Source organism: Eulemur rufifrons, chromosome 30, assembly GCF_041146395.1.
Source record: "Eulemur rufifrons isolate Redbay chromosome 30, OSU_ERuf_1, whole genome shotgun sequence".
Taxonomy (NCBI): Eukaryota; Metazoa; Chordata; class Mammalia; order Primates; family Lemuridae; genus Eulemur; species Eulemur rufifrons.
In genome coordinates, this window is record NC_091012.1 from 89,785,331 (window position 1) to 89,802,020 (window position 16,690).

The following is a 16,690-nucleotide window of genomic DNA, read 5'->3' on the forward strand; positions in this document are numbered from 1 at the left end:
TAGGAGATCTTAAAGCATATTGCACACATTGGATCTGACCTGACTTTCTGGTGATCAAGATTATGTTTTATTAGAAGAAGAAATTGGGGCCTAGATTATTAATAAAATGACTGCCCACAGGCACAAAACAAGTTTAAAGTAGAAAGAAATAAACTCCAGACTCCTGAACTTCTTTATAAGTGAAGATCTCACATCTGTCATTTCCCTTTTTTCCCTATCTTTGTTACTTTTTTTTTTGTATTTTAGATATTTGCACTTTCTACCTTACCAAATAGATTTAAAGTCACTAATTGCATGAACCATATTTAAGGTATAATGGTTACTTTTTGTCAACTGAAGAAAATGGTGAGATTCATAATTTGGAAAGGAGAGCTTCATTTCTCTTAAATGGTTGCAACCTGTAGGTGGCCATTCCAGCAGTCTGGAAAGCCAAGGCCTGGCCAGAAGCCAGGAACATGTGCTTCTAAGGATGGACAATGGGAACCGGAATTTATGCTGAGCAGTGTGGACAAATATACATATTTAACAAGTTATAGGAGGAGTCACGATTATTTATGAAAGGAGAAACATGCACGTGTGCAATTGAGCTTCATGCCCATTCATCGGTTGCATATATAAAAAAAATAGAGGCGTTAGCATGATCCAAGGGTGGAGTTTTTGGCTCTCTGACATCAAAAGGTGAAGCAGAGGACGTGAAAAGCCTTATTGTGCATACTCCCTAGTCTGCTTAGAACCACTCCATGGTTGGTAGCCCCTGATCAGAAAAAAATGCTGGTCAGTTGTGCCAAAAACCACACAAAGGGAGGAGCAGCATTAGGCCATTAGGCAGTTGATTGAAATCAGGGGTGGAGCAAGTCTTTCTGAAGGGCTGGTTCTGTTTTAGCCCTTAGGGAAGAAAGCCTAATGGTGGTTAACAAGGGAAGGGGTATGATGAGATGTGTCTGATCTCCCATCCTGTTCTGGCTGAGAACTCAGTTTTAAGGTTTCTCTGGGGTCCCCTTGGCCAAGAGGGGGTCCATTCAGTCGGTGGGGTGGGGTGGGGCTTAGGATTTTATTTTTATTCCTCACTATCATGCATCAGAGGCATACGTAATCAAATCTAAGTTTCAGGAACTAAGTCTGTCAGTTGTCCCTTGCACAATATTTCCCTTTCTGTCATACCTTTTCTCGGTCACTCTGTGTGTCTATCACCAGCTCTTTTCATTACGCCTTCAAAATATATCCTGTTGTTCTAATGTCCTTCAAAATTCCTACCTCAGTTTCGGGAACAAATACATATTTTCACACTCAGTTATTTCTTACTAAGCTGTTCTCACTCAAACACTCTGAATCTCAGTTTATGTATACAGTGTGGCAAAGCAACCGTCTGAAGAGTGAAAGAAAGGCAATGAATAGGAAATAACTGGCTTTAACTATTTGGTAGCATTTTCTAATTAAATTAAAAACCAACAATAACAGACTTTCCCAGTTGCATTATATAAGGAAAAAGAGATAACAGTGCATTTTAAATATTCACAAATTGCCTGAAGACAACGTGTCTTTACATTGCAATGATATATGTTAGAGTACTAAAGAAGTGTGGCATATGGGTTGATTTTTCTGCATACCCTTCTTTTAATGTTTTTGTTTTTTCCAGGTGGATAAAGTAGAATCCTTCAAATATAGTCAGAGTACTAAGGATAGCCTCCATGCCAAGTACAACACCAAAACTTGTGCCACTGTAGTGGGTGATGACCAGTGGGGACACCTGCAGTTGGATGCTACCTCGGTGTATCTGCTTTTCTTAGCTCAAATGACTGCCTCAGGTAAGTACAAAGAGAGAAGTACTGGGAGCCCCTGAGCATGGAGCACTTGCTCTGGCATACAGGGCTTCTCCAAAGGTATTGGCCAGAAAGCAACATAGCTATTTACATTGCTCAAAGAAGCACATTGGAAACAACATTTTGTAGATTTTATACAGAAAAACAACTTTTTGAGGTCCAGTTAATATTCTTCTACACTGAGAAACAAGTTTATGGTACTAATTAATATTATTTTAAATTGAGAACCAGGAAGTCTGGGGCAGATCTTATTTAGATAGATATTTTTATTGTTAATCCTCAGATAACATGAGATGGGAAAAAAGGCCTAGAGTTTATTGCTTGTTCTTATACTGTACGCTGACAAGCCTGCCGGTTAGTAGAAATATAAATTGAATCACCTACTTTATACTACTGTTTATGAATATATTATTAACAAGGCATCTATATATATGCATCTAAATTATATGAAGGAAGTTAAGAATCAGAATCCAAATGTTTATTTTTTTATTATTGAATATATATCCTTTTCAGTGGTTTTGTTACTAGCTTTAGATGCTTTACCTGAAAAATGAAAATGTATTATTTCTCCTAAATTAGGAGGAGAAGGAGATAATGTATCTGATTATATCTAGTTTATAAATTTAATGGGACCTTTGCCAGATCTTCCTGAGTAAGTTAATATACTTCTCAAAATGTCACATTTTTGACATTTCCATTTATTTATCTTCCCATCTGGTTACAGAGCCCCTTGATACTAAGGGCATCCAGGGTGGGAATTCCTTCAGAATACTTTTCTTCTCTTTTTCTTACAGAAATAAATATTTGGTGATAAACCCCCTTTTCCTCTCTAGAACACACAGTCCAGAATCTAAATAACCTTTTCTCAAAATTATGAGCTGGCTACCCAGATACTCCTTCCTTTTGCAGGGGAGGTTTCTCCCTGAATACATATATTTTTAGGCTTTACTTATTAAAATAGAGTGACAGCTAAACTCCATTTCTAACATTATTTTAATACCAACTCTGGGTTTTTTTCCTATAAAGCAAACAGTGTCTAAATATCCCTTATGTTTTTTTATTTTGAGCCTAGAATGGAAACAAAAATATACCAAAGAGGCTTGTAAGAGACATATTTATTGATTCAACAAACGTTTATTGATTCCTGACCTGACATTTAATTTTCAACTCAATCAGCTGACTTTGATAGCTGCTTGAAATAAGGTGGAAAATCAGGCCTTTGAGGAATAAGTAGAAATAGGTAGAAATTCACAAGTCAGAAAAAGGAAGGGAATAGCATGAGTGTAGCACAGAAGTTTAAAAGGTACTGGCTATCAAGGTAAGGCTAGGTATCTTCTACGGTTAGAGTATAAGTTTCATCTGGAAAAATGGCAAAATATGAAGCTAGAAAGTTGGGGATAGCTCTTTGAGGGCCTGTGTACCATGCTAAATAGTTTGGAGTTTAGTCTGTAATCAGTAGCCATTCAAGGTAGTTAATCAAGGAAGTTTCAGATCATTCAGTCCATTAGTAGGAGAATAGATCGCATGGAAGAGAAAATTAAGATGGCAAACTACTTAGGAGGTTAGGGAATACTTCAGGCAAGAAATGATGCCGGGCGCGGTGGCTCACGCCTGTAATCCTAGCACTCTGGGAGGCCAAGGCGGGTGGATCGCTGGAGCTCAGGAGTTCGAGACCAGCCTGAGCAAGAGCGAGACCCCGTCTCTACTAAAAATAGAAAGAAATTATCTGGCCAACTAAAAATATATAGAGAAAAAATTAGCTGGGCATGGTGGCACATGCCTGTAGTCCCAGCTACTCGGAAGGCTGAGGCAGTAGGATCGCTTGAGCCCAGGAGTTTGAGGTTGCTGTGAGCTAGGCTGATGCCACGGCACTCACTCTAGCCCGGGCAACAGAGCGAGACTCTGTTTCAAAAAAAAAAAAAAGAAAAAGAAAAAAAGAAATGATGCAGAACTTATGTAAGGCAGTTGCCTTGAAAATAAAAAGGGCAGATGTGAGATATAATTGGTAGATAGAGTATAAAAGATCTTCATAGAATATTTAACAGTGTTCTGCATGGTTTTGAATACTTAAAAATCTCAACCTTCCCCAGGCAGGGCAGGGTGAGAATGCTAAGCCCCGATTGTCCCCGGCCCACCTCTCTAGTAGGGTGGAGGTTCCACACTGGGAGAGGCAAGCTAAGAAGATCAGAGGCTACCACCTCTGCCCAGCACTCAGTTTATAAGGCAGGGTTGTCATACCAAAAGAAGTAGGCCACTGTTCCCAACATAGCTCTGGAGTGCTGGCACAGAAATTTTGCTGGGGCAGGAGAGGCTGTAAGAATGCAAAGCTCCATAGCTCTTCCCAAGAAAATTGACTATTTGAAACAGAGTATAGAAAAGTTCAAGACTAAGGGTATTCTTAAAATACAATGGAAATTTTGGTTCTAAGCAATTAAGAGGAGGCTAGCAGCTTAATAAGAGCAAGAAGCTAAGCCATAGACTAGCTAGAAGTTTTAATAGTGAGAATCAAGCAAAGAGATAGCTAAAAAGAACCTTCCTAGTGTTGGAAGAAGTCTCAAAGACTTGCCACAAAGACCACATGAAAAGGAGACTGAATTTAATTGGATGAGTTTATGGAGCAATTTCTGTCTCAGGGCATTGCACAAAATAATAGAGCAACCAGTTGGAAATTAATAGAGCAAGCATCTGAGTATGATGCCAAGAGAGGTAGATACTTAACAGATCAGGCAAGAGATAGCTGATGAGGCCTCTGCTAAAATGCTATCTTCCCAGGGTGATAGTGTACCTGCCCAAGGTTACACTCTCTAAGGAACATCAGAGGCTGAATACTGAGGGGAAAATAGACTTCACTGAAATAGTCTAGCCAAGTCACTAAATAGATAAACAAAAACAAGCCCAGGAGAGGAGGGTGTTAGTATCTAGAGTTCTTACAACATACTGTCTAAAATACCCAGTTTTCAACAAAAATTTGTGAGGCATGTAAAGAAACAGGAAGATATGAGCCATACACAAGAAAAAAAGCAGGTAATAGAAACTGCCTTTGAAAGGGCCCATATATTGGACTTAGGAGACAAAGACTTCAAAATGGTTACTGTAAAGTGTCCAAAAATCTAAAGGAAACCATGCTTAAAGAAATAAAGGAAGATATGATGAACATGCCTCATCAGATAGATATTAATAAAAAAATTAAAAAATCAAATGGAAATTCTAGAGATGAAAGCATACTAACCAAAATAAAAAAAAAAAACACTAGAGAGGCTTATAGTAGATGTGAGTTGGCAGAAGAAAGAATCAGAATACGTGAAGGTAAATCAATAGAGAATATTAAATCTCAAGGATATAGAGAAAAAATAATAAAGAAAAATGAACAGAACCTTGGAGAAATGTAGAACACCATTTGGCACACCACCACACATGCAATGAGAGCACCAGAAAGGAGGTAAGAAGCAGAAAATATATTGTAAGAACTAATGACTGAAAAGATCCCAAATGTGATGAGAAACATTAATTTACACACCCAAAAATCTCAATAATCTGCCAAATAGGATAATCACAGAGATCCACACGAAGAAACATTACAGTAAAAATGTTGAAAGCCAAAACAAAGAGAAAATCTTGAAAGTAATGTGAGAAAAATGACTTGTCATGCACAAGGGAACCTCAATAAGATTATCAGCTGACCTCTCATCAGAAAAAAATAGAGGCTTCTGAGACAGTTGAATAATGTATTCAAAGGGCTAGAGAAAAGAACTGTCAACCAAGAAGATAGTATCCAGGAAAACCATCTTTCAGAAATGGAGTGAAATAAAGACATTTCTAGATAAACAAAAACTGAGAGAATTTTTTGCTAGTGTACCAACCTACCTTAGAATAAATACTAAAAGTTCTTCAGACTGGAAGCAGGTGAACCCAGGTAGTAATTCAAATTCATGTGAAAAAGCAGACTCCAGGTAAAAGTGATTATTAATACAGTATAATTACATATTTCTTCTTTTTTCTTTCAATTGATCTACAAAAGCAGCAGTACAAAACAATATGTTTATGGTTGTATTGTTGGGCCTATAACAAAAATGTAATATATTTCACAATTATATAACAAAGGAAGTGGGTAGAAGAAAAGCTATATTGAAGTAAGGGAATGATACCAGATGGTAATTCAAATCTACAGGAACATATAAAAAAAACTAGAAATGGTAAATTAGAAGGTTAATATAACAAACTAAAAATATATAATTTCTCCTCAGCTTCTTTAAAAGATATAAAATTATATAAATTTAACAGTTGGAGACTTCAATACCCCACTTTCAATAATGCATAGACTAGGTATAAAATCAACAAGGAAACGGAAAACTTAAATTGACTAGACCTAACACACATCTATAGAATACTCCATCCAACAAACAGCACAGTACATATTCTTCTCATAGAACAGTCTCCAGGATAGACTATATGGTAGGCCATAAAATAAGCCTCAATAAATTTGAAAGATTTCAGAATCACAGAAAGTATGTACTATGACCAAAATGGAATAAAATTAGAAATCAGGAACAGAAAGAAATTTAGGAAACTCACAACTATGTGGAAATTAAATAACACACTCCTAAATAACCAATGAGTCAAATAAGAATCACTAGGGAAGTTAGAAAATACTTTCAGCTAAATGAAAAGGAAAACACAGCATACCAAAACTTAATAGGAAACAGTGAAAGCAGTGCTTAGAGGGAAGTGTATAGCTGTAAACACCAATATAAAAAAAGAAGAAGGACTCAAATCAGTAACCTAACATTCCACTTTAAGACACTGGAAAAAGAAGAGCAAACTAAACCCAAAGCAAGCAGAAGAAATGATTTAATAAACATTATAGCAGAAATTAATGAATTAGGGAATGGAAAAACAATAGAGCAAATCAACAAAAGCAAAAGTTAATTCTTTAACATCAACAAAATTAACAAACCTTTAGATAGACTAAGCACAAGAAAAAGAAGACTCAAATTACTCAAATTAGCAATAAAAGAGGGGACATCACTACAACCTTACAAAAACATAAAGAATTAAAAGGGAAAAAAATTTTAAAGAATTAAAAAGTAATACTATGGACAACTGGTTACCAACAAATTAGACAATGTTGATGAAATAGACAAATTTCTAGAAAAATACAAACTACTGAATCTGACTCAAGAAGCATAGCAAATCTGGATAGACCTATCACAACTAAAGAGAATTAATAACAAGTAATTTCCCACAAAGAAAATATTAGGCCCAGATAGCTTCAGTGATAAATTCTACCAAATATTTAAAAAATAAGTACCAATTCTTCACAATACTTCCAAAAAATAGTAGAGGAGGTAACACTTGAAAACTCATTCTGTGAGGCCAGTATTACTCTGATTTTCTCTTGGGTGTGTATATATACACACATACTAAGAGAAATTAAAACATGTTCACTCAAAAACTTACCCATGAAATGTTCATAGCAGCATTATTTATAATAGCCTGAAGTAAAAACAACCCAAATGTTTATCAACTGATGATTGGATAAATAAAATGTGATCCATCTGCACAATGGAATATTTTGGGGAATAAAAGATGAAGTACGGACGGGTACATGTGATAACAAATGAACTTTGAAAACATTATGCTAAGTGAAAGGACCCAGACATATTAGGTCATTAAATATGAAATGTGCGATTTCTAATCATTTCTAAAGCATAGTTTATTATATCTCAAACAAGAAGCAGTACAATTAAAGTATGTGCCTAAACTATCAACACAGTTTTGCCATCTTAACAGTAGCAGCACAGAAGCCTGGAGAGCACATGGCAATGAAATCGTGAATGGCATTTTCCACAGCTTGTTGAGTATTGACTGTTTTTCCTTGCAAGAAGTAGTCCAAAGCTTGGAAGAAGTGGTAGTCAGTTGATGCAAGGTCTGGTGAATATGGTGAATTACAGAAAGTTTCCAAGTCCAGCTTCTGTAGTTTGAGCAGCATTGTTTGTGTTACGTGTGGTTGAGCGTTGTCTTGTAAGAGGATTGGCCTGTCTCTGTTTACCAATCTCTGCTGCTTAATTGCAAGCATCCTTGTCATTTTGTCCAATTGGTAGCAGTAGAAATCCATTCTAATGAATTGAACAGGTTTCATGAAGCTGTACTGGATAATACCAGTGCTGGACCACAAAACACACACCATTAGCTTTCTTTGATGAATATTCAGTTTTGGACTGTGTTTCGGCACTTCATCTCTATCCAACCATTGTGTTGAACACTTAAGATTGTCAAAAAGAATGCATTTTTCATCACACATAACAATACAGTGTAGAAATGGTTTGCCTTTATGTCATGACAGCAAAGAAAGGCAAGCTTTGAGAAGATTTACCTTGCCCATTTGTTTCAAATGGTCCAATATTGTTGGAATAGTAATGTCAAACCTTGCTGCTAATTCCCACGTAGGTTGAGATGGATTTGTTTCCACTACAGCTTTCAGCTCTTCCTTATCCACCTTGGTCTCAGGTCGCCCACATGGCTCATTTTCAAGATTGAAATCACCAGAATGAAACTTTTCAAACCATTGACATACTGTGTGTTCATTAGCCACATCCTTCCCAAAAACTTTGTTGATATTTCAAGTTGTCTGTGCTGCACTGGTTCCATAATGGAGCTCATATTTGAAAATAACATGAATTTTTGACTTATCCATGGTTTTACAAAATTATCCTTTAAAAATATTTGAAAGATAATCACAAGCCAAAATGTGTGTTTGAAAGACTGAGGATGTACCTTCACAATAAAAATAAAACAAGAAGTGTCAAAGTGAAATGTCAGAGATATCAACTGTCAAACTTAGTACTTAAGGAAATCGGACATTTCATACTTAATAAGCTAATACAAGGCCATGTATTGTATGATTCTATGTATATGAGTGTCCAGTAAGGCGAATCTGTAGAGACAGAAAGTGATTACTTAGGCTGGGAGGCAAGTATATAAGGATATGGGGAGTGACTGCTAATGGGTACGAGGTTTCTTTTTGGGGTGTAAAAATGTTCTAAAATCAATTGTGATGGTAGTTGCACAACTGTACATACACTAAAAAGCATTGACTTATGTATAATGTTAATCTATCTCAATAAATTTATTTTTAAAAATGAGGGAGAAAGAGGTTTAATGTTAGACAGGTGAGTACAAAATCTAATTGGAGTAGACCACTGAATCAGCTCTATTTCTGGAGCCGTGCATTCTTTAGTATGCTGTATATAACACTGTCACCTTTGGCATAACCCAGTCCTACCTCATCTTATGTGTATTTACCTCTACATTTTCTGTTCAACAAGCAATGCCTTGGCTCTACAGAAGGGACAGGACTTAGAAGTCCTGTACTTATGGTTTTGCCTCAAGATACTGGTCCTTTTCCTGTGGTTAACGGAGTTGTTTAAAATCATTTAATAAAATTTTAAAACATCTACTGTTCAATACTATTTAATATCATTCACAATACTATGTGAGATACTTTTAGGAGATGTAAATATAAATACTATGTTTCTTTTCTTAAAACTCAGGTACTCATTAATCTATAATACAGAGTAAAAAATAAGTTCATAAGAGCAAGAAAAATAAAATTCTGTGAACCACAGAAGAGGGGAATCAATGACAACATCACAGATGAGGTAGCACTTGAGCTGGGCCTTGAAAGAGCAGTGGGATTTCAAGATGTGGAGAGCAGGGGAAGGTCATTTAAACAGAGAATACCATGAACAAAAGGACGTATGGTAGAAATGTGTGGTGTTTATATGGTATAGTGATTAGTCAGCTGTGAAACAAGTCTAAGAGATGGACAAGACCAGCTTCACACCTGCCTTCCCTCAGTCTTGGCTCAGTCATGTCAGCACACAAAGATGACAAGATAAAGCAGCTGATGTCCAATGTTACTATTTCTCTTCTCTTTTCCACTCTATCCAAGAAGTCAAGGTCATTACAGCTACAGGAAAGACCCTTTGCTGTTGCAGTTCCCTGTGCTTATGGTTGCTATTTTAACAGAGCCATGGATCAAGAGGAGTTTTCAATCTGATAATACTGATCATATAGTCCTTTCTAATTCAAAAATTACACAGTTCCATGATTTAAAATATCTGTCAATAGATCAAAGATGTAGATGCAAAAAAAAAGACCTTATAAAAATACCAGAAACATTTGTGGGATAAAACTATTTTATAAATGTTTCTGAGAAGAAAATATACTACAAAAAGTCAAAATTCAATCAAACTAGGAAAAACACTTGCAACACATATGATGGGCAAAAGGCGAACTTCCTTAATATTTATTAAAATGTCAATAACAGAAAGAAAAAGTTTAGTGCTGAGCAAAATATATGTACATGTATGTATGTATGGGGGTATGTGTGTGTATATATGTATAAATATATATGTATGTATATGTATGTGTATATAAATATGAACAGAAAGATCAGCAATTCAATAGAAATCTGTGAAGGACACGACCAAACAGTTCATAGGAAAAGAAATGCAGGTGGCTTATAAATATATGTAATAAAATGACTTGCAACCTTACTCATAATAAAAGAACTGCAAATTAAACTACGGTGAGATTCTATTTCTTATTCATTAAAGTGGGGCAAAGATCAAAAACTTTTATTGAAGCCTGTGTTTGCAAGGGTATAGGGAAACAGTCAGTCAGTATCGGTTGGTATATAAACTGTAGAACTTCTTTGCAGAATAACTTGGTACTGATTACAAAAATTTAACATATATGAAATATTCAGAGGGGTATACTGATATCTGCAACTTACTCTGAAATGCATCAAAAAATAAGATGGTTAGATAGGTGATGAAAAAAGTGTGGTAAAATGTTAATGGTAGAGTCCAAATGGTGGGTATACAGATGTCCTTTGTAAAATTCTTTCATTTTTTCTGTTTGAAAATGTTCATAATACAATATTGGAAAATGATATGCATAAGTCTTTCTACTCAGCAATTCTAAGATTTTTTCCCTGATATACTGGCACATGTGTACAATGATATATATACACAGGTATTCATTGAAACATTGATTGTGATGAAAGATTAGATACAACCTAAACATATTTTAATAGGGAACTGGTTACCTGAGTACCTATTCAGTGGAATACTATGTAGCCATTAAAAAAATGATACAGATATAGTTGAAATTATCTCTAAGTTATATATGAAAATGCAAGGTGCATTATAAAGTACTAACCTTTGCATAATATTTGTATATGTCTAGATTTGGCGGGGGTGGAGGTGATGTGGTTCTGGGTAGGAGGAAGACTCACCGTACACCCTTTTTTCATGAAAGAGTATTACCAAGTGCTGACTTACAAAGGGCATGTTTGTTTTCAGAATTGTTTATGAACCAGAATGAGTGTTATCCAGTACATTTACAGTGGAATTCATTTGAAAGCTGACAGTAACAAACATTTGACAACCACTTTGTATCATGCTTCTAAGAATGTCAGAGGACATTTTCTGTTCCGAAGCCCTTTTAAAGAAGCTTCTCCCCCCTAGATCTAATTGCCGTGGATATGCCCGCTGCTCAGCAAACTGGAAATTCTTGGCTTTTTCTGGCTATGATACAACTACATAGCTGGCCTATGTAATCATTTCCATTAAACCAACATACCTGTTTTTGTGACAAATGTGGTTATAACATTTTTTGTTTAAATAGAATAGCTTCCTCCAGGAAAACATGAGAAGCTTAAAAGTTTAGTCTCTATAGTTAACTTGATCTTCACTTTTTCCTCCTTGTTTATAGATTAGAAAAGAAGAACAAACTTCATGATTTTTCAATTCTAAAATGATTTCTTAGTTTGATTGAATCAAGTAGTCTAAACAAAGTCTTTAGATAATGTACACAGTAATAACTGTTGTTTCAAAAGAGGTGTTTTAAAAGTTAATTGCTTAGTAAATTTTACATGTATGGAAAGTTTTAGTGCTCAGGATATAATAATTTTGTGTACAATTTTGTGAAATGTATCCTGCAGTTTTCTGCTTTATGTAGTATGATTTTTGCTTTTTTATATAACTTTTTAAATTACAAAAGTAGCACCTGTTCATTGTAGAATACTGTAAAATTGCCAAGATGTCCAAAAAAGAAGAAAATAAAGCTACCTTAAACCTCACCACCAAAGATAACTACTAACATCCTTCTGGTATATATTTTTCTAGTTCTTTGCGTGCGCGCGCGTGCGTGCGTGTGTGTGTGTGTGTGTGTGTGTGTGTATATGTGTGTGTGTGCGCGCACGTGACGGGGGGATTTTTAAACAAAAATGGATTATGTTGTACATATTAGGAGGCAATATGGCATCTTGGTTAGGATCTCAGTCAAACATAAGTTAATAGTCAAGTGAGTCCTGGTTCCACTATTTGTTAGTTAAATGCCTTTAGGCAAATATTTTCCTCTCCTCCAGGCTCAGTGGCTCACGCCTGTAATCCTAGCACTCTGGGAGGCCGAGGCGGGTGGATCATTTGAGCTCAGGAGTTCAAGACCAGCCTGAGCAAGAGCGAGACCTCGTCTCTACTAAAAATAGAAAGAAATTAGCTGGATAACTAAAAATATATATAGAAAAAATTAGCCGGGCATGGTGGCACGTGCCTGTAGTCCCAGCTACTCAGGAGGCTGAGTGAGGCAGGAGGATTGCTTGAGCCCAGGAGTTTGAGGTTGCTGGGAGCTAGGCTGACGCCACAGCACTCTAGCCTGAGCAACAGTGTGAGACTCTGTCTCAAAAAAATAAAAATAAAAAAATAAAAAAAAATTTCCTCTCTAAGCCTCATGAAGAAAATAGAGCTGCTTACCTTTTAGGGTTATTGTTGTAAAAATTAAATGGATAATTCATGCAAAACACTCCATGTGTAAGCTATAACTATCTTTGTATAGCTTACATTTAGAATAACTATATTTTTACTAGAAAAATGTAGTTTTAAGTCCTCCTTAAAATCATAATTTTATATACTTTTTTCTTGCTTAATAATTAGATTTCTTCTAACTCTTCTTTGAAATATTTTTCTTTTTTTTCCATGTGCCTAGGTTTGTACATTTAAGCACATTATAAATTAGTTACTATAGGACTAGGAGTCTGAGACTATCTATTAAAACCTATAAATAACAGTTGAAATTCTTCCATGTTAAAATATACTTATATCTCACTTGGTTGGAGACTAGCCTAGGACTTATTTGTGATCTTGTTTTTATAGTTAAGGAATCAAAGTACCTTCCATTGTTCCTAAGGAAGAATAGGATTACTTGGGAATAGCAAGGTCACTTAGTCACTATGGCTACCTATAAAGCTTATAGTGATAATTGACCAGTTCTATATCTTTATTTCCTTTTTTCTTAGGACTCCATATCATCCACAGCCTAGACGAGGTCAATTTCATACAGAACCTTGTGTTTTATATTGAAGCGGCATATAAAACTGCTGTAAGTACTCATTTTGGAACGGATTTTAAACATATGATTTTTAAAACAAATACTGGGTAAGCCAGTCCTTTTCTTAATGCTTGCCCTCATAGGGAACCAACTTAAAAGGCTTCTGACAGAAATTATCTTTAGCCTCTTCCTTTACTAACATCTGTCATCCTCTGTTTGCCTTTTCCCCAAGTGGGTTACAGAGACAAGAGGGTCAAGATGCTATGCTTTCCTTTCAAACTCTATGATATCTCATGGTATGTATTTGACAATCTAGGGCTAAATTCTGATCTTATTTTAATGGTTTAAGGTCTTATACATGAGTAGGATGGCTACGGAGTATTGTGGGTCAGTTAGCTACATAGAAATCAAATTTAGTCATGTGTTTTATTATCTGTAGGCATCAATTCAGCACTTACTATACAAAAAAGCTTGTTTTTCTTTACAACTGCCACATGAGGTAGGTTTATATTAAATCGTAATATATTTAAGACATTCTCTGTAAAAAATTTTAAGTTAGATACTGTATAAGAATGCAATGTTTTCTTCATCAGGCTAACATAGTTTTTTGGGGTTTTCTGTTTGTTTTTTGCTGTTGCTTTTTTTTTGTTTTTGTTTTTTTTTAGCTTACAAACAACAGAAATTTACTTCTCACAGTTCTGGAGGCTGGGAAGTCCAAGATCCAGGCACCAGCAGATTAGGTGTCTGGTGAGGGCTCACTCCCTGGTTCACGGACAGCCATCTTTTCACTGTGTCCTCACAGGGTGGAAAGAGAGCTAGCCAGCTCTCTGGCCTATTCTTTTAAGGGCATAAATCCCATTCATGAGTGTTCCACTCTCATGACCTAATCACCTTCTAAAGGTCCCAACTCTTAGTACCATCACACTGGAGATTAGGTTTCTTTTTTTTATTTCAGCATATTATAACATAGTTTTTTGTTGTTCATTGAAGCTTTATTCACAATTTCCAAAGTTGGCAGTAACTCAAATGCCCATCAACAAGTAAATGGATAAACAAATTACAGTATATCCATAAAATGAAATACTACTCATCAATAGAAAGGAATGAACTATTGATCCATATATCAACATGGATTAATCTCAAAGGCATTATGCTTAGTGAAAGAAGCCAATTAATCGATTTGTCTCATTATTGGCTGTGTTTTCCTGCTCCTTTGCATGCCTAGTAATTTTTTATTGGATGTTAGATATCATGAATCTTACCTTGTTGCATCCTGGGTGTTTTTGTATTCATATAAATATGCTCGAGTTTTGTTTGGGTATCCAGTTAAGCTAGTTAGAACCAGTTTGACCCTTTATCGCTTTTAAGATGCATTATGTGGGTCCAGACTCAAGTATAGTCTAGGGCTAATTACTCCCACTACTTAGACAAGACTCTTCTGAATACTGCACCCAATGTCCCCTGAATTATGAGGTTTTCTAGCCTTGCTGGTTGGAACAGGCACTATTTCTGGTCCTGTGTGAGCACTAAGTATTTTTCCCTCTAATTCTTTTGGGTAGTTCTTTCCACAGCCTCAAGTAGTTTTTTCACATACATGCACTGATCATTATTCTGCTGAATACTTGAAGGTGACCCTCTGCAGATTTCTGGGGTTCTCTGTGTAACTCTCTCTTCTCCATTAATATATCCTGCAAATTATAGGTACCTTGGTGTCTCTGTACTCTCAGCTCCATTTCCTCAACTTGAGGAGTCTGCCAGGCTCTGCTTGGGTCTCCCCTCCCTGCACTATGGCCTGGAAACTCTTAAAACAGTAAGCTGGGCAATCATAGGGCTCGTCCCATTTCTTTCCTCCTGTCATGGATCTCTGCCTTCACTGCATGACTTTCATGTTCATTGTATTGAAAATCATTATGTCATAAATAGTTCTTTAGTTGTTTCAGATGGGAGGGTAAATCTAGAACCTGTTACTCCATATTCTTTCAGAAGCACAAGTCTAACAGACATTTTTGATGCAAACAGACATGATTTATTGCCTGATTGCTTTGCCTTCTGATACCACAGGTCAGCTGTGGTCCAGTGTAGAAGTTAGGCTTCTTTGGCCTCTCCACTGTATCCAATGGTTGTAGCAGTAGAATTAATGATATTTGCACCTTCTTATACTCTAATCTTTGCTGCACAAACTAGGATGGAGCTAGATTTGGGGCAGGTGAGGTCAGCCGTGGGTTCAACATAGCTCACTTTCCTGAAACTTCACTTTAAGTCAGAGATTTGACATGCAAAGTAATTAAAGGTAGATACAGAAATAAATATAGATGTTTGTGGGTGTGCATATGTTTGTTTCCAAGTTCCATTCAATGAGAGGGCCTAATAGGAATGACACCCCAGTGGCAATGAACATACCGAGTGCCCAGGTCTTAAATTCCATTATTTTCTAATAAAATAAACCAGGGATTCTTATGGATATGGTTGCTTCCAGGGCTGGAGCAGGAAAAATACAAGATGAGATTAGAGCATCTTATAGTGCCAAAAAGTGAAGAAATGCTCAAAAAAGAATGGGGCATGTCAAAAGGGCAGAGCAGCCAACCTGAAAGAATACCCGATAGCTAAAGCTGGAATAATTTGAGCAACAAGGCAGTGATAGTATTTTATTATAAGCCAAAGAAAAACCTAAATATCAATAAGTTCATAGTGATATAAATCACTGAATGCATAACTAAATGGGAGAGAAAGGACAGCTTTTCCTTAGAGAAGAATTGCAATTAATGGCTATGGAAATAATGAAGAAACTAAAAAAATCACCATTAAAGCACCACTGTAATAATTGCTGCAGGCAAGATCCACCAGTGGATGCATTAGTGGATGAATGTTTGAGGAGAAACAAGATATTTGCATAGTCTTAAAGTATCTCTCTCAAGATATTTATAGTTATGAAGGGAAAAATACTAACAGTAGAATGGAGAAACCTGGCAGACATATTAACCAAGTGATGAAGGTGAACATCATCAGTAATAAGACATATCAGCATCATATACCACCACTATGATACACTGAGGACACAATATAATGTCTGTAATATGTATTCTTGCCAAAAATGTGTAACCTCAATCTAATCACAAGAAAACATGAAGTAAACCCAGATTGAGTGAAATCTACAAAATACTTGATCACTAGTATTTTGTGAAAAGTACCAAGGTCATGAAAGACAAGACTTGAGGAACTATCATTGAATGGAAGAGACTAAGGAGACATGACAAATGCAGCATGAAATTCTGGATTGGATCCTGGAATGCAAAAAGGCCATTAGTGGAAAAACTGATGAAATCCAAATAAAGTCCACATTTGGTTAATAGAATTGTACTTATGTTAATTTCTTAGCTTTGACAATTGTACTATGGTTATGTTAGATGTTAACATTGGGGGAAGCTGAGTGAAAGGTATATGGGAACTCCTTGTACTATTTGCAGCTTTTCTGTAAG

At 36.0% G+C, this 16,690-nt stretch overlaps 1 protein-coding gene across 5 annotated transcripts in view; it reads left to right on the forward strand.

Moving 5' to 3' along the window:
* PHKA1 (phosphorylase kinase regulatory subunit alpha 1) overlaps window positions 1–16,690 on the forward strand; it is a 142,243-nt gene that overhangs the window by 10,288 nt on the left and 115,265 nt on the right. For all 5 annotated transcript variants that reach the window (XM_069464047.1, XM_069464048.1, XM_069464049.1 and 2 more), the window contains exons 4-5: window positions 1,637–1,805; window positions 13,183–13,265. In XM_069464047.1, the coding sequence (XP_069320148.1) occupies window positions 1,637–1,805; window positions 13,183–13,265 (252 nt within the window). The remainder of the gene's footprint in view (window positions 1–1,636; window positions 1,806–13,182; window positions 13,266–16,690) is intronic.